At 39.3% G+C, this 24,145-nt stretch overlaps 1 protein-coding gene across 21 annotated transcripts in view; it reads right to left on the bottom strand.

Annotated features, from left to right (window-relative positions):
* Nucleotides 1-24,145, bottom strand: part of CACNA1C (calcium voltage-gated channel subunit alpha1 C) — a 467,840-nt gene that overhangs the window by 153,612 nt on the left and 290,083 nt on the right. For 19 of the 21 annotated variants that reach the window (XM_090145296.1, XM_090145280.1, XM_090145336.1 and 16 more), the window contains 2 exons: nucleotides 15,246-15,407; nucleotides 12,815-13,011 (listed from right to left, as the gene is read on the bottom strand). In XM_090145296.1, the coding sequence (XP_090001422.1) occupies nucleotides 12,815-13,011; nucleotides 15,246-15,407 (359 nt within the window). Of the gene's footprint in view, nucleotides 1-12,814; nucleotides 13,012-15,245; nucleotides 15,408-24,145 lie in introns of those variants that run through there. The other 2 variants (XM_090145391.1, XM_090145387.1) reach the window with 2 other exon arrangements.

Here is a 24,145-nt window from a genome sequence, read left to right as displayed (position 1 = left end):
TTCTACATACACCTCAAGTGATTCTATTCATAGCACATGTCCATCTGACTCTACCATTCACAGAAGGAACAAAAGGATCATATTTAACCTGTCTAGATTTATTGCATTATTATCCTAAGGATGGATATTCCACCTTGCAGATCCTTCAGTATTTGAAATCTGATTAGTTGTCTTCGCTTGGTTGGTATTTTATCTAGTACTCATGTATATGCATATTTTAAAGCATATGAGTAATTCCATTAAAGCCAATAGTCAATACTATTGTTACCAGTAGAAATAAACTGAAATGCGTAAGTGCTCTGCTTGAATGGGAGAGGGCACAGGACTGGGAGAAATATATGATAAGGACCATATTTTCTGAATCCTCTTGGAAAAAAGCTCTATAAAATTAGAAGTTTTGCGTACATAGTGACTAAGACATGGCAAAATCATTGGTTGAAACTAAAAGATTTAAGCATTTCAGTCTAGACAATCTAGTGCATCACGAGAAACATTATCATTTATCTTGACAACCTGAAATACTTTCAGCCTTACTGAGCCTTTAAGACAAGTGGTAATGAGCGGGAATTGAAGGTCTCAGAGTTGACTCAAGGCAAAAGGAGCAAGAAGGGGGGTGAAATACAAAACCCCAATTCTCAAATAAGCAAAAACACACTAAGAATACTAATAAAAAAAAAGATACCAGACTTACTTTTATGGACTTGGGAACAATATAATAAAATTTATTCTAAAAAATATAAGCAAAGGACTCCAGATGCTTTTGCTTCTATTCTGGGTAGAATTTCATTCTAAAAACTGACATCCTAGTAGTCTTAAAGGGACTCTAACCCACAGTTGCTCTTTAAAACTGTTCTGAAATGTTCTATACTTTGTTGCTGGCACTGTCAGATGGATGCAAAGGAGAGACTGGCATGCCTCAGTCTGATGACACTCAAAGGAAGGAGAAGCACTTGATCATTTGCTCCTATTTTTTTTTTTTTTTTTACTATTATGTTTGTTTTAAGTAGTTATGAGAAAAGCAAATTTTAAGATCAGTTGCAATCTCCAAGCTCTTGTTTTTAAGGCTTTTCTTACTGTCTAAACTCAATCAAAGAATTTTGAAAATTTTGTATGTGCATATGGACAGCTACAACTTTCTATCACAGTATCCTCAGGACAAGGGCAAGACACAGCTGGAGGAAGGCAATTGCACAGGGATCATAAAACAGAGAAAAGAATGCTTTATCCAAGTTACTTTGATATACTGTCTCTGTAGGATGAAAACAAAATAACTTGTTTAGGAAATTAGGAAATAGGAAAGAGTCATTCCCCCTAGAGAGTGGGAAGAATAATACATAGTCCAAGATTCCCATGTGCACCTTGGTACCTCAGTTGTTCCGTATGTTGTGTAGAGATGGAATGAGAAAACTGAAATTCCACTCTGAACTAGAAATATTAGCAATTTGTTCAGAATTCACTGCTGGAGCGGAATGAAGCCATTTACTGAAAAAGAACTGCCTTGATAAAGACAACAGAAACATCAAGGGAAGTGACTGACTTGCAATTGAGAACTTGTGAGAAAGAATCGAAGAAACTGCAGCAACGGAAGATGAGTCTAGAAGAAGGAGATGGAAGCAGACAGAGTCTGCAGAGGTTGCCTCTTCATCTCTGTTAACATAGGCTGTGCTGAATCTGATCTATATGTCCTCACCCCAGGACACTCTAACCCAGGAGATCTGATCCAGAGTCTTCTCTGACCCATGAGAACATTAATTCCTCATTTATTTTAGAAAAACTTTGGATAGCATTATTATTTTCATTGCTATGCTGCCTAATTTCCCTGATAAGAAGTGGAAGTATCCAGAACTGACCAAACTTCCCACACAGCTCTATGAAGAAGTGAAAGCAGGCCAGGCTGAAACTCGGAGCCACAAAAGCACACACTCCTGTGAAAACTGTGACCTGGTTGGCTTGATGTTCATAGTGAGACTGGAATAGCAGGAATTTTGCAGAATGGTCCTTCCAGGCTGCTGCAGTTTGTGCAAGAATGAGTCTAGAGTGGAGATCTTTAAACACTGCCTTGTAACTCTAGCTGCTAGATGGTAGATAAACTGAAAACATGTAGAATGGACATTTGAGCTTGGCTGGAATTATACAGTTACACTGGAATGGCATTTTGGTGTTATATGAACTGCTATCAATGAAAACACAAAAGACATGAAAAAACCTTTGCTTTTTGTTCTATATAATATGCAGGAAGTGTATTGTTACCGACAGAATTTGCCAAGCTTATTTCTTTATAACATTACAGAGTTATGTATTCATCACTCATTAAATATTGGCCCCACCTTTGCACAGATATACGCCCTCTTGTAGCTGGAAATTCTGTATAAAGTCTGAGACATAGATATATAAAACAATTTTCAATCATCTAGCCCCACATTACCAGTATTGTATGCTGACATCGAGTCCTTCCACCATGTTTTTTAGCCTCCAGTGCATAGCTACTAGACTCCACAATATTATTTCATTCTTTGGTACGTTTCTATCTTCATATTTCTTCTGTTTATGGTTTGGGTGTACATTGTTTTTTTGCAGTTGGCTGCTCTTTAACAGACTGAGCTATTATGGGAAATATGAGGTCCCTGACTGAGCCTAGGAAGAGAATTAAAATTTGCATTCAAATACCAGCAGGTCAAAATGTCTGTGGCACACAGTGATTGAGCTGAACTTTTTCCATCGCAAGCTATTTCTTCTCAAAATGCTCTCTGATCCCATAGTTATATGGCGCAGTACTTTGTGCTTGCAGAAGAGGTAGAGGAAATATTGGCTTCAGTGTGTTTACTGCTGTCTTAAATCTGTAATTTTAAACAGCCTTCACAGGAGTCTACAGTCCAACTTCAACTGATGCTGAAGGTCGCTGGCATTTGACTTCACATTTTTCATTTCCAAGCAGATAAATGAAGATCAGCTCCCCCTCAATTTGAAGTAAACAACACTGTTGCTTAGTTTTGTTTTCACAGATTTGCAAGATTTAGTAGCACCAATAATGCTCCAAATAGATGTGGATTACCATAGCAAATCAACTGTTTGAGAAGCAGATTTTGCTGATATAACACCAGTACATTAAGTGTTGTTAAGACAAGTACAACTGGGAAATTTTTGTAGGCAAATATAATCAGGGAAAAAAAACAGAAATAATCAGGAAGCTACCATTTATATCTCTTCCTATCCCCATCTAGCTTTTTTTTTTTTTTTTTTTTTTTTTTTGGTGGAACATTTCCATTTTTCTGTACAAACTGGAAGAAATTACATATCTCTGCACAGTGTCTGGCAATACAGGGATACTGCACTCCAACTGAAAATATTAGTTATACAGATAGAATTCCTTACATCAAAATTCTACATCTAAATTCTGAGCTCCAACAAGTTTCCTGCTCTATCACCTCCCTCTCTTTTTTCCAGGTTTAATATGGAAGAGAGAAGAAAACAAAACATCCAAAAAAAAAAAAAAAAAAGAAACAAAACACAAACAAGCAAACAAAACAACAACCAAACCAAACCAAAATTAGAAAATCATGAAAACGAACAAACTGGATAGGATGCCAACATTCATGACCAGGCCAATTTATCTCAATTCTTCCATTTCAATTACATAAACCAATTTTCCATAAAACCTATAGCACTGCATGGAAAATACAGGCAGATACGGGACATTCCTGGGCATCCTGGTCTAGTACCAGATCTGGAGGTTGGTGGTCCTGTCTGTGGCAGGTGGGTTGTAACCTGATGTTCCTTGGGGTCCCTTCCAACCCAAGTCATTCAATGATTCCATTCAGGAGATGTCTAATAACTGTCACTAAAGTCCTGGGTGACATTGCATGAGCAATTCAGACCCCTTTTTGACAAAGTTTTAGTTTTAGACAGACTTCATTGAAGGCAGAGAATTGTACCTATGTTAGTGGAAGATCAAAACTCATCCTTCAGTGTACAGAGTACATGGACAAACTTGAGGGCAACAATGAACAGAGAGGCATGAAACACACTTAAAATGTGTCCAGCTATAGGTTGATTCCAGTGTTTCTGAAACAAAATAGGAGATTGTACAAAATGATCTGGGGATTCCAGAGTATTTCCCCCCCTTCTTTGTTACTGTTCTAGCAGTGACACCAGCCCCAAAACAACATTTTGGGACCCAACTTCCAAAAACCTCTCTACAAACTTTCAGAAGCAGAACAAATGGAACACTAATGACAAATCAGAATCTCTCCATATAGGAATGTCTCAGCTTATATTTGCATACATGCATTTTTGTTTAAAATTTTTCTTTGGTCTGTTTTAACTCAAAAGTGAAATATTGCTATTAATCTAGTGTTAAGTGATAAAGCAACTCATAGTCTACACTGTATTGCATCTGTTGCTCTCCGAGGTTGTGAATAATCCCCTCTAAATTATTCCCTCATAAGTGTGGTGGTGTTTTGTTTTTTAAGGGTGGCTCAGGTCACCCTTATGCTCTGTCTGCTCTGAGACTGCCTGGGCCATCCAGTCCAGCATGGAAAGAACTGACCATACACTGATCCAGGCAGAGCTCTTATTAAAGTTGCAAGGCCCAGACTGAGCAGGTCTCCAGGGCTTACCACAAATAGACTTTAGTATTCCACGACACTGTTCTTGATTCACTTTGCTTGTTGATACAGGTGGCTGTCAGACCATTTTCCCGGTCTCATCCCTATGCAACAGCTAACATCAATGGTGACATTATCTTTGCTTCCTTACTGCACCACTCTTTTAGGATCCTGAGCAGCAGACCTACTTTTAGAAGATTTATACCACTGAACTGTCTGCAGTGTCTTGCTGAAGTCAGATCTCTAACCAGAGACCATCACCCATTAAAGCTTCCCATTCTCTCATGTGGCTGATTATACAATTTAGTTTGTTTGGTGAATTTATGACTTGCAGAAATGGCATGTAGTGACCTCCAAAAATTATTTTGACTTGTGTGACTTAATTAGGATTTGAATTTAGGCCTCCAGAGGCAAAAATCACAGAGCTTTGTGTGTGTTGCCTTGTTCCTACGTGTACAGTTTTTTTTTTTTTTTTTTTTTTTTTCCCCTTTAAAAGGAAAAGGTTGATCTTTGAAAAAGTCATCCAAAAGCCCAGAGGCTATTTAGCCACTGGGCTCACAGCTCTTTCATTAAAGCTACTGCAGCAGTTGCATCTCTTACCGCTGTTTAGCTATTCAAAAACCTTTTCATCTTTTAAAGGCTTTGGAAATTCATTCCAAAAGAAGAAAATGCTGATTTCAGGGTTGGAAATATCCCCTGGGATGGTGGGTTTCCAAATCTAAAGGTTTCATTTCACTCTAGAATTCTAGGCTTTCCCTTCCTGTCTCTGTTTATTTTGTACTTACATTTGCATGGTTGATTATCCAGAAAGGATTTTCTGCCTGTTTTATTGTATTGTATTGCAATTTTATAACTGCTTCTATTTATCTCAGTGCAGACTGATAGCAAATTCTACAACAAATATATACGAAGAGCACCGATTGCTGCATGCACAAGAGTACACAAGAGCATACTGTTCATTGATTTATATCTTCAATAAAGTCCTTAAAAATAAAGGTGACGCAAAATGGTATTGTGAGCTGTACATAATCTCTACCTTCTTTACTAAAGGGAGGTAGGACTGTTGACTTTTTTTTTTTTTTCCAACTTGGAATATCCTACTTTATTTTGTAGTCAGTATCCCAATCTATGATATTACTAGGAATTCATTCTGCATTTTAGATGATGAATCCAGGTTCTGGTTGTGAAATCACACCCAAAAGTCTCAAACAAAATGTTTCGTATCTGGATCTCACAGTGTCTGACAGGCATGCTACCCATTCACTCGAGGTTCACTGAAGAAATTACAGTAGGGAAACCTGAATGAGGTGCAGCTGTGTGCAAGCAGACAAGGCCACTCCTTCTCTTTTTCTTGAGAGTCTTAGCAGAAATACTATGTGAATAAGATGAACACTGTCCAGGTCTGACTCCTTCTAGATATGCTTTAAAAAGTGGGGGTGTTCTGCAGTGATGAGCCCTCTGAGCCCCCAGATTCTAGTTTTATAATTCTTGTCACTTTCTATCTTTAGGGAGATGTCCCAAACATTTTTAGGCCTCCAGTCTGAGTGCAGTTTATATGTTAGAAGACAATAGTTCTAGAGGAAGCCACAAGAGCAGGTAAACCAGGTGTGACAGCATGATCACACATCTGAGGGTCAGCAAGTTCTGTGCAGGCATAAATCCCACGTAAATCAGTGAAGAAAGTCAATATTAGTGGACAAATTCTCTGTACAGGCAGGAAAGATCTTATTATTCACAGTAAGACTGGGAAGAATTGCTTGTTTTGTCTTATGTCTTGAAGACAAGATGCTGAAAGAAAACCAAACTCACACATAAGAATTACAAATAGTCAGATCTCAAGCTGTCACTTATGTTCTGACCTTGGACATATTCTCCAGTCTTTTTCTTTCGTGGGGACAAAATAATAAACGAGTCTATTATTTGTGAATCTGCCTGATGGATCTAGGTCCAAACTTAACATCTCTGAAGACAATTTTTTCAGCAGACAATGATCACCAGTTCTTGAAAAACTGGTAGTAGGGCTCAAGCAGTGCACCCACAAACAGGCACTCAAAATTCTAGGTCACATAGAAGTGTCCACTAGCTTAGCTCTTAATTTTACGGCTCTGGGATAAAAGATTATAGACAAGGAAAGTCTCCATGATGATTAGACAACAGCAATTAGGAAAGAGTCTACAGTAGAACAAAACAAGAAAGAACAGAGAAAGGGCAACAGAATGACAGGGCTGTTAAAGAAGTCCTTCCTACGCAGGAGCACTGGGCAGAGGACCTCCACTAACACCACCCATAACCACCCCATGAAAATGCTTATTTTAAATAGAGAGCTTCTCTTCATATGGAGGAATAGGACTGAGAAGCCCAAAGTTGAGGCCTGAAGGGCTCAAGAAATCACTGTTTCACATAATTAGTATGCTTTTGCATAAAGCAAATGTTCAGCAGTAGGTTTTTGTGGCAAGTCACTGCTGTTACGCTCAAGGCAGCAGTACAGACAACCATGACAGCTGCATATGCAGTTGTTCATAAGAAAAAGGAAAACAGATTCAAGTCAGCATTCATGCCAATTGAGCATGGACTGTAGTTTTCCAGGGCATTAATACTGTGGCCCTTCAGTGCTCTGAACTGTAGGCCCTCTCCCCTTACCCACCACAGTTACAGCAGATGGAGAAGAAAAAAACTCTGCAACCCCAGAGATGGGTTGCTTATACTTGCGTGCTTATTCTTTGTTAATTTTTCACATCCATGCCAAACCCTGCCAAAAAGATGATTAAAAAACCTCAACCCCACAACAATAAAAGCCCAGCACTTTCTTGGAGGGATGGGGGTGGATAGGGAATAAACACCATGGAAACATGTAGACACATATATTCTTAGATCATTCTCTTGTGTGGAAAGCCTTACTAAATCAAGCCTAAGTGCTACAAGAATAAAAGATTATAAGGAAAAACACAGCTGGTGAAAATTGGGGGTTGCAACTCTGCATTTAATGTCTTCCACTTTGTGGCAGTAGCACTGTATTCCTCACATCTTCCTCATTGGATGCAACAGGCTGCGGAGGGATGAGAAAAGCTCAAAAGATGTTTCAGTGCTGTCAGCAAAGTAAATTATACTTGTTGTTCTGTTTGTTCCCTTTTTAATTTCATGACAGGGATTGTAAGGTTGATTGTGAGCTCCAGTTTCAAGCTCCATGTAGTGATTCTTGGAAGTATTATCTCACAGATTCAGAGATGGAAGGCTCTTCCAGGATAGTCTGTCTAACACACTGCATCATGTGAACTGTCCATGCTGTTCTTGGAGATGCAGTGCTTCTAAACATTTTGAATGATTCACTCTCACTACTCTGTGGTGGCTCTACTGTGCTGTCTTCGATTACTGAAGTGTTTTCTTGCCCACAGGCTGGGAAAGTCTACCAAGGATTATTCAGTTAAATTTGAAGGGGTCAATCTGCTATGTGCCAGTTCAGGCTTCTCTTCCAGAGACAAGTTAGTGCCCTGGATCTGATCCAGAGCTGGCCTTAGGCCATTTATAATAATACAGTCTTTAGTTTACAGTCAGAGCCTTCAGGTAAACTGTCCCTGGAGGCACTGCATGCTATTTTCAGAGATTCAATGAAGCCTTCTAATGCATTGTCCAAATGACATGGGACGAAGCCAGTATTCTAGAAACGATGGCAGGCTCAAAGTTGCTCATTATTAATAATCAAGTAGAGAAAGTAGAATTACTCCATCCTAGAATTCAAGCTGCAATGGCCAAGCTGTGTGCGGAACAACCCAGGGCGAGGTTCTCCATTACCCAGCAGTATGAACAGCTCAATGCAACAATATTCCTGTCTGTTTTGCACATCCTGTTTCATTTTTGTACACAATCATGTAATTGCAAGGGAGTGGAGAGACCAGGCACTTAAGACTGAGGTGGCAGTGGACAGTTTTGCATGCAGAAAGCAGATTTCACATGAAGAGGAAAGCCTTTCTCAAGACATGGCATACTCCAAGCTGCATTTAACTCAAAAGTGAAGCTTCCCCTGAAGGACAGTAACAAACTGATCAAAAATAATTAAAAGAGAGTCTCATTAGGGGAGGCTAAAAGAACAGAATCTACTCAGATTAAAAAAAAAAGAAAAAAAAAGATTAAGGGAACCCAACAAATGCCTACAAATTCCTAAATAGGCTGTTACAAACTGCACAGGGATTAATTTCCCTTCTTAGTCAACAAGACAATAAGGAATAAGGGACTGCAGCAGAGGCTGCTGATTACTAAATACCAAATGACTCTGTGTGTAACATTTGGATTTGCATCTGCTGTTGAAAGTTCCCAAGAGCGGTCTTCAAAAATGGACGCTGATGTCTTCACAAGGGAGCACGCAGCCAAGAATGGCTGATCACACATTAAGAAGGGTCTTGAAAATAATTTCTCCAATACGTAGGAAAAATTATGTGTAGAAGTGACTGCGAAGCTCAAATAGTTCTATGATCTGACTGTGTGTGAGACAAAGCCACCTAGCAGTTATAGTGGGACAAAGCAAACCTGGGAAGGTTAAGGCAGTATATGAGATAAAATCCTACAAGTACTTAGCTCTCTCTTCAACAAAGATAATTCTTTCAGGATAAAGCAAACAAGTTTGCTTTGCAAAGATTTGCATCCTATCCAACATACTCATTTTATATCAAAAATTGTCTCCATGTAAGTAATTATCTACCTGACACTACAGCAGTGTCCAGCTGTTTTTCCCTAACATTTTTCTTTCACATTTCAAAAGAAGTCAATCTATTCACACCTCTTATCTGCTGAATGAGAGAGGAGATTGGATAACGTATTGATCTCACTGATGTCAAGTCCTTCTAGGGAATACAAGTTCATTGCTCTCCTGTCTCTATTATCTCTTTGTGAGTTTGTGAATCAGGTTGGGAAATTGTACTCCATGAGAGAGGAGACAGGCTTCACTACAAATGTGAAAGTTGAAGGGGACATGAAGGAAAGCATGAAGAAGGAAACAAGAAACTGAAGGTAAAAACTGGAAAGCTACTTCAGTGGAGTAGGAGTCCAGGGCTTGTGGAAAGTCATACAGCTTTCTAGTTTTTAAACATGCAGGTTTAACCTTGAAAAGTGTGGTATAAGACAAACATGAGTTTCATGACATTAATAGTTTTATTTTCCAGGGCAACATGCTGAAACATGCTAAGCTCCCATCACTCAAAGCAATGAAATTGCTTCATTGACTAAACATTTCCAGCCAAGTAAGTCAGCCCAGAGCCTTATCTGTTCTGCTGAGTTTCAGGTCAAGGTATAATTTTCAGATTTAAGGAGAAAGCAAAGAAAACACCTTACATCAACATGTATGTCCTTGGAAGACCAGCACAACAGACACAAAGGCCCTGAACAGCCATCTATCTATCTAGTCTTCATGTACATATGACTGCAAGTGGAACATCTGGACAGTATAATGAAGATTTAACAAAGTAGAAGGTGAGAACTTGACCTTTTGAAATTAATTGGAAATTGGCCATTGAACTCAGCAGGATCAGAACCAGAACTTGGTATCTCCATTGAATTTCTGAGGAGCTAAAAACCTAACAGTCAGCTCAAACTTTGAATGCTTAGCACTTTTAAAAATAATCCATTAGCTTACATCATTAAGTTTAAGGAATGACTTCTGAAAAGCATCAGCTTTGTCTGAATTGCTGACAACCCTTTCTTATTCCAAATTTCTCTCTCAGAATGCAGTTGGAGAGTGGAGATGTTTAAGTCTATATTTCTTATTTTCATTAAGTGTGGATAGATGAAATTGCAGTGTGAATGCATAGATATAGTTTCTACATATGAATATTAAACCCTCAGTACTTCTCACAGGTGTGCCCTGTAGTAACTTTCCAATTAACATTTGCCCCCATTTCCTCTTTGAAAGAAATACTCATCACATCTCAGATATCTACTCCACTGTACAGCAAACACTGGTCAGCGATGATTTCTATCTTTGTCATTATAAAACAAAGAGGCAAAACCTGACGTGGGACAACAGTGCTCTTAGGACTGGTTACATCAGCTGAAGTGAGTGTGTCTGTCATTTCAGGTGCTCAGGTGTTTACTCAAACTTGGTATTTCACAGCCTTGAAGCATAGGTGATACGGTCTTGGGGTTTTTTTTTTGTTTGTTTGTTGTTATTATTATTATTTTCTGCATATTAAATTTACTCCTCCTTGGTTACCAAAATTATGACTGAAGTGCTAACTCAACTTTGTAGTGTTGTCCAGGAATAACTATGAACTGAAGACAGAAAATATTTTTCTTTCTAAAGCAAGCGTTTCTAAAAGTCTAACTATGCAGATGCCCCTAAAAATAGTGATAATCAGTCTATATTAATTTCAGTTCTCAGTTTGTCATACTGTCTCTTAAGGAAAAAGAACTCAGTAACTTGGTGAAAAAGCTGGCTGAATGTCAAACAAAAGCCAACAGCTATTATCCAGGTTGTTGCAGGGACACCATAAAAAAGTCAAGCTGTCTGCAGCAGTCATGGTGGAAAACATTTAGGAATGAATATATGCTCTTGGCTTCTGATATTAGATAACTGATAACTGAGTTCTGAAAGATTCACATCCAGTCATGCAAATGACACATGGAATCAAAATCGTGGGGATTGGCAAGGTCTTTTGTAAAACGTGCCTTCAAAGAAAATTATGATAACTTGTGGTCAGCTTTTGCAATACTAAATGGCACGCACTGCCAAAGCTATTTTTGTGTTTATTTCTGATATCTTTTACTCTCTATTTCCCTGAACTTCACATAAATCCTCTCAATTACACAAAGACAGATGGTGCCAGGAGACTGGTGGAACGTGAACTTAATGTGATAAAAAGACAGGTATATTATATAATAGCCATAGTTGAGCAGTAGAATAGTTTTGCCCAGTTCCTTTTGTTCTTCTTTATTGTTTTATTAATTTATATTCTCTCTTCAAGTAAAGCCAATTTCTGTGTTCTATGATTCGGACTCTCCTTGTGGTTTGATCTCTGCCCTTTATCTCAGGCATTAGAAGGAAGCTAGAGTCACAGTTCTAATCTAAATTTAAGAGGATAAGAGGACAACTGTTAGCCGTTCCACACAAAGAATATCTATTGCAGATAAGCTAAATCTTCAAAGTAAAATCTTGTAAACCCTAACCTACTGCTGGGTAGAATACAGCTTCAGGCTCTTGTTTAAGAGAGAAGCTAATGTTGATTAACGGTACAAGCCTGCTTCAGTCAGGCTTCAGTCCAGATTACCCTTTCTTGTTTTTTGGGTCTTCTCAGGTTAAATTCCATCATGCACTGGAATTCCTACCATCTTGGAGAACCAAGTGTCATAACATTCCAGCTGTCAAAAAATAGCCTAGGTTAGCCTTATGCAGTCAGGAGTGAACTGTATGTGAATCAAATGCCTGGACCAGAAAGTATTTATGCAAAAGTTGACTGCAAGAGCTGAATCTAATCGTGTTTATATCTGGTTTACAAGTGCAGGCCAAATCTGATTTTAACTCCTATAGCTTAATTGTGTTTCCACTGAATCCTCCAACATGTTAGGAATTACAAGGTAGAAACTAAAGGCATTGAAAGTTTCAGAATTAGGGTAAAGGAAAAGATGAGATTTCATTTAAAATTCTACATTTAGATTAAAGATTATGATTTATGTATGTGTGTGTGTGTGTGTTAAATATATAACCAAGATTTACACAAGTATCAAAGTTAGGAGAGAATGAAGAATTAGTATTAGGATAAAAGTTATAATCAGGAGTCATGCTGGCATGAAGAAGGGTTTGTGAGACCTATGAGCAGATCAGCATAGTGCCTTTGTTGCATTAATGCCATGGATATAACATCTAGTTCTATATTACAAATCTGGAGATGCATGGGATAATAACCCCAGCAAAGAGGGTCGTTATATGACATTCTGGTCAACAAAGGTACACTGCAAATCTTCAGAGCAATAAGCCACATGCCAGCTAGTAAGCCTTGTGCCATCTTTCAACATCAGTTTAAAGTCAGTATTTACATTTGATTTAACTGTACCATCTAAACCCTCCCATTTCATCCATATTCTGAGTTAATTAAAGCTCCATACTAGCAATCAAGCCTTCACTATTAAGAACAAGCATAAAAAGCAAAGCTCAAGCTAATGTCCAAAGTTTCAAAACTAATGGAGAGCATGGGCAGGCCTTTCAGTTATCATTTTCGGATACGTACCCAGTAGAGTACATCTGTCCACCCCTCCATTGTGATGCACTGAAACACTGTCAGCATGGCAAAAGCAAAATTGTCAAAGTTTGTAATGCCGTGCTTGGGTCCCTCCCAGCCTGCCTTGCACTCGGTTCCATTCTGGCACTGCCGCCCATGTGCAGACTGGGGGGCACAGGGAGATGGGTCATCTTCTGCAGGTGTATCTTAAGGAGAGGAGGGAGAGAACAGAGATGAAGAGAATTAATTGCTGTTTGACACAGTGATAAGCAAGTGAAGGCTAGCTGATTTTAACAAGTATATTTTGCAATGACTTTGACAGACTTCTCTCAAAATACACGAGAAACTATTATTTTCAATCAAAGGGCTTTTTTGTCGTGCTTCTCTTTCTTTTCGTAAAAAAAGAAAAAGGAAAAGAAAAAAAAATGGCTAAGCTGTCAAATTTTACAGTTTTAAAATGTACTTTTAAAAATTGTTGTTGTTATTATTATTATTATTATTAAACACTTATCCTCCTAGGAGAAAGAAATAACAACTTCCAATACGAGAGGAAACATTACTTCAAGTGTTTAGGCTGCAAGTTATGATCAAGCTTTCATCCGGCAGTCACCTTGCATTGGGGTTAACCTTGGAAGGGTCCTGCATCGCTTACTGGCACCTTCTTGGAGGAGGCTGAAACCCTGCAGCAGACAGGCTTCGGTGCTCTGGAAATAGGATGGTATGGGCTTGGGCAATACTACATTACAGCAGCAAGAGCTCTGCTCTTTCAGAGTTTAGAAGCTATGTGGCATTTTATCAGTAGCCCAATGGCACTCAGAAGCTCTGTAAGACTCTAACGCTTGATTATCCATCCTTTATTCTGTATAGATGTTTCCAAAGATGTGAGCACCCTTACATCAAGTTTGCCTAATATGAAAAATATTACAGAACAAAGATTCTTTAGGCACAAAAACTCCTGCAATAGAGTAATACACATTTCAGAGTCTTGTGTTGCATCTGTAACAGATGCAGCTATCTATGTTCAGGGGAGCAGGTAATTACATTTGTTTCTTATTCTGTGTGGCAAAGATCCAAATTAAAGTGTCCGCTACTGTGCTCAGCAGTGATTGGCAGTTCTTCTTGTAGCTTTAACATACTGGCCAAAAATGGAGTGCTCAAGATGAAAATAAATGAAATTATCATAGAATCATACACATTGGAAAAGACCTCTAAGGTCATTTAGTCCAACTGTCAAACTACCTCCAATGTTGCCTGCTAAACCTGTTCTTAAATTCTACTACTACCCTTTCTTTAAACACCTTCAGAAATGGTGACTCTCCCACCTCCTCAGTTGTCCTGTTCCAATGCCTCACCACTCTTTCAGAGAATAAGTTTTTCCTAATATCTAGCCTGAACCTTCCCTGGCACAACTAGAAGCCCTTCCTTCTCATCCTATTGGTATCACCTGAAATAAGCAGCAAACCCCCACCTCACCACAACCTCCTTTCATGGAGTCGTAGAGGGCAATAAGGACTCCCCTGAGCCTCTTCTCCAAACTAAACAATCTGAGTTCCCTCAGCTCTTACTCATAAGACTTATGCTCCAGACACCTCACAGCTCCATTGTCCTTCTCTGGAAATGCTTTAGGGTCTCAATGTCTTTCTTGTACTGAGGGGCCTGAGACTGAACGCAGTAGTCAAGATGCAGCCTTAGCAGAGCTAAGTACAGGGAGATGGTCACTTCCCTGCTCCTGCTGGCTGCACTATTTCTGATACAAGCCAGGATGCCATTGGCCTTCTTCGCCAGCTGGGCACACTGCTGGCTCATGTTCAGCCAAGTGTTGACCAACACCCCAGATCCTTTTCCTGCAGGCAGCTTTCCAATCAGTCTTCCCCAAGCCTGAAGCGTTGCTTAGTGTTGTTGTGACTAAAGTGCAAGATCCAGCACTTGGTCTCATTGAACTTCATCCTATTTGCCTCAGCCCAGCAATGCAATCCAGCCTGTCCAGATTCCTCTGTAGGGCCTTCCTACCTTCAGACAGATCAACACTTTCTCCCAGCTTGGTGTAATCAGCAAACCTCTTGGCTGTGCACTCAATCCCCTCACCCAGATTATCAATAGAGATTAAAATTAAATTAAATTAAGGACAGTGACTGAAGTATTAGACCAATGAAGGAGCTGGTCTTGTGAAAAAGGATGTTTCTGTTCATCCCAGAGATTTCATTTTACTGCAACAGTAGAGTTGCAGCACCAAAGCACTCTTTCTCCTGCTCCTTGAACTTCAGGGTCCTAATAAGTGGTTGCTTAGTATTTGGATGTTATTTTCACCAGCACACACGGACTGTCATATGGCTGCATAAACCCTCCCTCCTGTCAGAACGTGAAGACACTGGTAGAAATCTTCTTGTAAGAGACAGAAAACAAAGGAACAGGGCTACATGCCAACAAACATTCCTCTTACCTATCAGCCCCCCTTGCACGTGGTAGCAGGTCTTATGCATCTTTCCCATGAATAATTCCAGTCCAATGATGGCATAGATAATGATGACAAACAGCACCAGCAGGGCAATATGCAACAAAGGGACCATGGCCTTGATAATTGAATTTAAAACCACCTGGAGACCTGCAGAGAGAGCAGAAGGATGCACTTATCAGCAAGAGAACAAAATTTATAGAAAGCACCTATGAGAGGCTATAAATTGAACAATAATGTCATTTTTAATTCTTACCCCCCTCATCTGAACTAATTACCTTGATGATATAAGCATCTTCCCTCCAGAAGATTCCAAGCATCTCAGCAGCTTACCACTAAAAGTAAAGGCTAAAGTAAGACAGGTATTGCCTGTCACTGAAATGCCATCACTCTGGAGAGGAATACATTAAGTGTTCTGGCTGTTCTTGAAAATCAGACCTAGGGTGTTTCCAAGATAGCATTTAGGAGTTAAAACTTGGGAAGACTGAAGAACAATCAGAACTGAAGCAGGACAAGTGCAGAGAGATATACAAGAGGATGAATGGTGGGGTGCCACAGAGCCACAACACAGAGCATGGGGAGAGACAGCAAACTGAATTTGTGTCCCTGCTGCAATGCTGAGTTCTTTCAGAGGTGAGCCTGACACAAGCTGCACACTCATGTTCTTCTCTGTCTCCTTTTGTACAACCAGGCAGCCTTGGAAGCGTTTAGTAAGAATTCAGAATTACAAGTTCTTAAAGTTATCATCACTGGTGTCAGTGATGGCAACCACTGTCATTGGGAAGCTATGAATCTCGGAAATATTGAGAGACCTCTAGAACTCAACAGTCTACAAATAGCCAAATCAGAGCAATTACAAGATCATGATTTTGCAATGACTGAGAGCCAGAAGCCATTAGTGTCTTCTGCAAATGCTGCCATCTTCTCAGAGAAGTTGATATTAGCTGTGATTTTTGAAAAATGTGATTCATGAGTTGGAAATGTCTGTGATACATCTGCCAAGAGAGTATGTGATAACAATTAACAATTATCATCTAAGAACTTGGATTCTCATTTTTATTACTCTTTCTTTCTTTCTTTCTTTCTTTCTTTCTTTCTTTCTTTCTTTCTTTCTTTCTTTCTTTCTTTTCTTTCTTTCTTTCTTTCTTTTCTTTCTTTCTTTCTTTCTTTCTTTTGGCAAATTTTCATACTTTCACTCACAGGCAATCCACTTGCCAATTCACAGCTAAGGCCTTGTGTTTGTTCCCTGGCTATGAGATGGAATGCAATAGATGCAATCAAGGGTGGCATCAGCTGCAAGGCTAGCAAGATCACTCGCTGCTCACAATCCAAAGTTGGCCACTAGTTTATTCCAGTCAGAACAGTTCCTCAGGTGTTTGCAGTCAGTTCAGTTACCTGTCAGTGGTTCATGCTAGCATCCAAGGGAGGCAAAATTCTATACGAAATGTGCCAGATTTCTTAAGGAGATCCTTACATGAAGGGCAATACTGTCAGGTTCAAAAATAATCCTGGACAACAATGGGATGCTCTGGTTGCTCAGTTTGCTTGGTTACCTTGAGGTACTTATTTGGATAGTTAATCTCAGTGGGAAAATAGCGCTGTGATTACATGAGGCAATCAACCTGTTCTCCTAACTGCTTGCCTCATTCAGCCTATTAATTCTAAGTATATGCACAAAATAAATTACAGTCCACATCAATGTCCCTCCAGTACTTTACAGCAGAAGAGAATCTGATGTTTACTAGAAAATTAAAACAACGTCCTAATTTCCTCTAGACGATGGAAACAAGTACAAGGAAGTTAAAAGACTATGTATGGTTATGAACCTTAAAAAAAACCCAAAAAACAAAAACCAACACCCCAAAGCCAAATTAAAACATCTGTAGATTCAAATAAATCAACACTAAGGCACAGAAAGGCCCTAATTTTTAGCGATTAGCCTTGCTAATCCAAATCATAGCCAAGATTACAAGGTCAAAAGTTCTAATACCAGGTCTTACGTAATTTGCTCTCAATTTTTTTTATTAATTGATTTCATATTCAACATAGTATATTACCAGTGCTCTTGAAAGAGTAGTGAGGAAACACATCATGATCAACAAAAAGCTCTCTTGTTTTAAATATAGCTTCATCACCACTCATGCCATGAAAGTGCTTCAGAGTACTATGAATGTCCAGAAAAGATAACATCTGCACAAACCAATGCCCTTTCTGTTAACAAAACAGTGCTTGTGACATGAAAGGCTTGCACCTAAACATGAGGTGGCAAGGTGTTGAGACAGGCAGGGGAACATGTACAACACGCAGAGGATTAAAAAGATTTAATAGATTTAACACTTGAACATAGGAAGTTCCGTACAAACTTGTGAAAGAACTTCTTTATATTAGGAGAACTGGAACAGGTTGCCCAGAGAAGTGGTGGAATCTCCTTCGATGGAGATATTCAAGACCCATCCGGAAATCTACCTTTGTGACCTGGTGTAGGGAGCCTGCTTTGGCAGGGGAATTGGGCTAAATGATCACTTGAGATTCATTCTAACTCTGCAATTCTGTGTTTCTGAGATTTACAGGTGCTTCAGCTAGATTAAAGAGAAGCTTCTGAGGATAATAAAACACCGCTGAAGAAGAGATGAGCTTTGAATACTGTCACTATGAATTGAGGTGTTTGCTGCACAGTACTTTGTTCAGGTAGAATTTTTTCAAATCCAGATAATTCCAGTAATTAGTAGACTTACATGTATTACCATGAAAGTAGGTTCTTAAGTTTAAAACCACTATCTCTGTAGCAGCTTTAGAAATCATAGAATGTGCTCTGAGATGTATCAAATGCTACCCATAGAAGGATAAGGGATATGACCATGCTCTCTCCACACTAGTCAAGCTTATGGCTGCAATGCAGTAGCTGTCATTAAGTTACATAATAATTCTCTGCCACTTGCAACATGAATAGCTATTGCAGAAATGGCATGGGGAATGGGGCCCGGACAACCAGAGGAGAGAACAGGGAGAAGAGATGAAGGAACAAGAAAACACCAGGTAAGACCTTTAGATAGGCAGAACAAACAGTGACACTTTCTTTTTATAAAAAAAAAAAACATGTCAAAACTGTGTTCTGAAATTCAAGAGCCACAGATCAGAATCTGAACTGAACTACAGATCTGTGGTGGATCAGTTGCATTTCTGATCAAGGTAGATCAAGGTGAATCATCTTGCATACAGTCAAAAAACCTTTTCTAAACAGTGGTGAGAACTGCCACACACATTTACATGCCCTTTCATTTCCCGTGCAGAGGAAGAAAAGACAGCTGAATTTGAAGTGAGCTCTCTGTCCCAGCTTATGCATGTTCTAGGCCTTTGCACACCATGACACAGATAGCATGCAACATGGGTGCTCATGGCAACGCAAACCCCATTGCCTGATGCTCTCTGTAGTACACCATAATACACCTTTTGCACTTTCTCCCTTACGGACCTAAAGCTGGCATTCGTAGCAATGAGCTGTGCAGCTTGTAATTAAATCAGAATGCCTGGTGAACTGTTCAGACTCAAAATCTGGCCTTTGGATTCCATGTAGGTGATGTGAACAACCACCTTTTGGGTGGAGAGCTGTATTTTCACACTGCCTCACAAAGGTTGGCAGTGCTATTGCCAGCCAACTATAAACACATAGTTCCGAATTTATGTCCTGGCAAGTAAATATAGAAAGAAATGTTTTTCAAATATCTGGCATTCTGCATTTACTTATTCATTCGTGGAAGCTCTCTGCATGTGCTAGACACTTTCCAGACATTGGAGAAGGCACAACATCTGCCCTAGGGAGCTTGCTCTGGGCTGGACAAAGAGATAACTGAGCAGAGGTTAGCAAAAGCACCACAAAAGGGATTGTTTGCCGTTTTTCAGCCCCCGCTTTTCTTCTGTTAATAATTGAAGATCTTAAACAGCTCTCAGTATTTATTTTAAAAGCATTACAGTTTACCTTTAAAAAACCCTCTTGGCTGTGTTCTGCTGGCTGACATTGACTCTATAAATGTTTTAGTAAGCCAAACGTGTTAATTCCATTCCCTGGGCTCACAGAATTTAGCATTTATTTACCCTGATAAAACATTTTAAATATTTACTACATAGGAACAACACTGTTTTTTTATTCTGGGTCAAGCCCTTTTCAGGCCCTCGAGGACTGAGTCAACCCAAAGGTTTAGGCACGGCTGGGGAGTAGGGAGGATGGGGAAGAGAGAAGGAAAAGACCTTATATCATCAACACAGCTCCTCCCCAGCTATGGGATATACACTGCTAGGGATGATGTAGGTGTTGCAGAGCTGTTGTATGGTGCTGTATTTTTCTCATAGGAAGACATTCATGTGAGGGGCTGGTTGCTGTCTTGTCAATTCAGACAATTATTGAAGAACATGCTTATCTGTAAGCGTGAAGTACCTGCACCTAAAGCAATGGGATTACCTACACATCCCATTGTGTACTTACAAGGCTCTTTGGATTTCGACCAATGCTCAGCAGGATGGCACAAAAAAGAGCACTGGACCCAGCTGCTAAAAGGTACTTAGCATTGTTGCTTGGTGGAACGCATCCAGGGAAACTAATGGTAGGCTGGTCTCAGAAAAAACATTTGGGCCTTTCCAAGCACAGCTACATCTCTCATTTCCACATGCCTTTAATTTTGGATCAAGCTTGGTGTGCTGGAGAAAGCCGTTTCTTCTTCTAGTCGTATGAGCTCTGCAGATCTTTAGGGAAAGCATATCCTGACTTTGTTCCTTCTTTTCTTTTGTGGGTTATATTTTGTCAGCACCATAATATTGCCTGAATCAGGAGATAAGCAGGCACAGTCTCATACAAATGACCTTCAGGAATGAGCGGGAATAAGAGTGAGAGGAGGGCTTTCAACCTCATCCATCCTTTCCGCTCCTCCTGATAGACACACAGATTTTTGTGCTTAAGCCAGTGCCAAGGGCGTGGGAGGTAATTATGTTTCTGCTAATTTAGTTCAAAAGAAAACTACTACTTTCTGCAAGTAAGGAGGAAGTGGGGAAGGATCTGTGACTCAGCAGAGTGCCTGAGTCAGATCACTTCTGAGAACCACTCTCAGAGGTAAAGTGGCTGCACTGTCCCCAGCCATGAGCTCAGCCTACCCAAGTGTTGGGCGGTATGCTAAGAGATGGCCAGCACAGTTATCTCCATTTCCACAGCATAAGCTGTGTAACCAGAAACATTCCCCAAAGTGGATGATTATCATGTAATAAATATAGGCATTGGCTAAGAAAATTGAAAAAAAAACCATTAAATATTCATAAATATGAAAGGTTTTGTACCAATTTTGAAGGAAGCCTGGAAAATAACAGACATTTTAGCACAAAACAGTACACAGTCATAGCGAGATATACAAGGTAATTATATCTGAAACCATTTATGAGGGAAAACGTTAAGATTTTCTTCACCAGTGTTGCAAAGGGAACTCAGATGGTGCAATTCAGTTAAGGACAGATGTACAGTAACAGCTCAAGGAGATATCCTCTCCTGTCTTGTTGGAGTCTCAAAATATTATTGGCAGATTGCTGGATAAGGCAAATTCTGTGGGTGTAGAGTAGTGTTCTTGGGGCAGCAGATACTGTTTCTGTTTCAAGAATAATAGAGAAAGTCTTGGAAAAGCAAGGAAAGTCATGACACAAGACAGGAAATCAGATGAATTATTGGTAGCAAAGAAAAGCTAGGAAAGAGCGACGGTTTTGGAGTAGATAATGCTATTTAAATGTATATGAATATGCAACCCAAAACCAAGTGCTAGAATGAATAGAAAAAGAAAGTTTTGGCATCTGCTCCTAGTATTCTCATTCCTCTGTTTTCAAACTGTGTTTTCATTGACTTTTCAAGCTGAAATCCACACACACAAAAGAGGATTCATACAAATGAGCATGTGTGCAAACACAACTGTTTCATATTTGTGAAGTCTTGCAGTACTAACCCTGCCTCGTCCTTTGGGGTGAGAACAAAAATGAAACCACAACAAAATCCATCTCTTTTTTCTGGATCATTTTGTCATGGGAAAGAACTCATCTTGAGGGCTGCCTGCTAGCCAAAATGAGCTAACTTAGCCAAGCAACACAGCATACCCTCAGCATGGTGGCCCATGAAGCACCAACTTATGGCTGTCTGAGGAAGATGATGGGATAAATGTATGCTCTGCCTCAGGCTTTATGCCCCTCTGCTGAAGAAATCTCTGCTTCCACTCATAGAAGCATTCCTCTTCCCTCCTGGAGGGTATGGGCTGTGGCTTTAACATTTTTAATAGCTTTTTGTTCAAAGCATGTCAGTGTTCATATTGTTATAAAGTGGCTTACTGACCAAAAGATCTTGCTCACCTTCCAATCTCAACATATTAGGCAGCGCCTACAAGTTCAATTTTAATCTCTAGCTCAGTGGAAAGATCTACAGACTTCCAAGGTGAAAAAAAAAAAAGTTTAAAAAAACAAGTGTAGCATTACTTCCATGCAGTTGCTGTGTATATAGAAGCAGCACAGGGAGAAAATCAACAACTGTCTGCTTACTGAAAACTGCACATCACAAAAGAAAGACTGTGTTGGTTAAAACCACAAATGAAGTGCTGTGAGTTAAATCTGAAACTACCTTAAACAAGGATCATAAAGCACTGTAAAGCAGTCTTATAGCAAGAGAGGAGAGGATGAAGTTAGATATTCACTGCCATGAGGAAATTCCCAAAGACAGGCTGAAAGTAAGGCAGGTGAAGAATCACAGAATGGCTTGGGTTGGAAGGGGCCTCAAAGATCAACTAGTTCCAATCCCTTGCTATGCGCAGGGTTGCTGGCCACTAAACCAGGCTCTAGGTCAGGCTGCCCAGAGGCCCATCTGACCTGGCATTGAACACTTCCAGGGCACTTCCCAGGCCAGCAAAGATCAGCTGTAACCTTTCATTAGGAATTATCACTGACATTCTGCTGACTGGATGATGATTGCAGATTCTCTGAGAACAGTGTTTCTGTGCTCATTTTAAAGGTTTTGTTTTTACTTAATCCCGGGGAGAGAAAACAAATCAGGAGATGTTTTATTTACCCCTCTCTCTACATAGCCATGCAAAATCAAAGACAGTCTGGAGAGAAGACTGCACTAATTCTGAATAAAATGATCCACTGCATCTCCACTTTTTAAATTCTTCTCCTCAACCATAGCTGTGATGAAGAACAACCTTTCAGACTCCAGAAGAGGAGTAAACTCTGGTCCCATTCTGTACCAAAGGAGTCAGTGGGAAAACTTGTAAGAATGTGTTGAAAAGCTGTACAAGTCCTGTCTACTGTACATACAAAGTAGCAAAGAATAGCTAAGAAACCTCTGATCTGAAATAATTCTGGAAAAAAATTTATTTCAGAGTGCCATATGTTGCTTGTACTCAGCTCTGCACAAAGACATTATTGACACTACACACATCATTGTGTCCTAAGGATGTAATTTTTTTTGAAACAAGAAATTATGGACACCTGTAACTGTTAAAGCATCATGGTAACAGAAATGGGCTCAGAGCACTTGGTCTGAACTGTACATGCAGCAATATTTAACTTGAGAACTAATGATTCCAGATGACAAATACCTCTCCAAAGCTGTCAAAATCTCATGGTCATGAACAGTGTTGCTTTTACCTGCCTGTTCACGCAGCTCACCAGGTAAGGTGACTTATCACTTGTGATCAGGTTTATAAAAGGTAAAAGCAACAAGACAACAAAAGCTAACAGCAATCCTGCAAATGCTGGTAATATTACAGTCTTTTCTTGGAAAAAAAAATGTATCAATGACAAAAATAGATCTTCCTGGGATACTCTGAAAACTAAGAGCTCCAAGCATATCATAGCTGGAATACCATGAGCTGCACTTCTACCTTCTCATGAAAGAAAAAGAGCAACAAGATATTGGATAAACCCTTACATTTTCTCTTTAGTCAGCTTTCTATGTAGGAGCACAGCATCATCTATGACACAAACAGGATATATGACCCAGGAGAAGAAAACGCACTCCACATTTAACTTCGGATAGTGCTTAATAAGCATTGTTGGGACTGAGGTCTTGGTAGACAAAGCATGATATTTCCAAAAGCAGTGTGATACAGGATGTTTGGGAGTATTTTGAGGGCATATAAAATAGAAAGTTGCTGGATCAGGTAATGAAAAAACTATGCAAATCATGTGAAGTGCGATTATTGCATTGTTACTCTCTTCATGCATACATAGCACTTATTTTCACTTTTTTTTTTTTTTAAACAACTGAAAATGCTGTCAATGAAAATGTACTACACATTGCCAAATTCTTGAAAATATATGGCCAGACAAATCTAAACAGATTTGCCTCCTAATTTTAAGAAGAGAGTTTGGATTCCAGGACTTATTATCCAATGGTTAATTAGTTTCATCTCAGTCTACCTAAAAATCTAGTTTTTTCTTTTTTCTACACTAGTAACTTTGTTGCTTTTTATTTATACAATCTGATTAAACTTAAAATTCTGCTTGCAGACATCAGATAATAAAAACTCCCATAGGGGAAAAAGTGCCTTCTGATAGAATAAGTGAAACCTCCTTTAGCTCTCTAGGTAGCTTTAGTATGTTTCAATAGAAAAATTAATGGCTGCAGTTTTTGCAAAGACATGTTTGTCAGAAGAAATAATGGTTCTTTATTGATATTTACTTCCTTTGTAACTTTCTTTATGACTTGCACAATTCAAATTTTTTTGTGCAAGCTGTGGATGTATTGTTGGAATGCAGTGGTACTTATCCTTTATTTATTTTGAATTTCCTTTTACATTTAGTAAGCTGTCAAGAGGGAATCATAAGGCTTTCCTGCTGCAAGAGTAGTAAACTAAAAAGCTAAATTAAATTCT

Source organism: Phasianus colchicus, chromosome 1 (assembly GCF_987193195.1).
Source record: "Phasianus colchicus chromosome 1, bPhaCol1.hap1.1, whole genome shotgun sequence".
NCBI lineage: Eukaryota > Metazoa > Chordata > Aves > Galliformes > Phasianidae > Phasianus > Phasianus colchicus.
The sequence above is the reverse complement of the archived record's forward strand: the minus strand, read 5'-3'. Positions and strand labels throughout refer to the sequence as shown.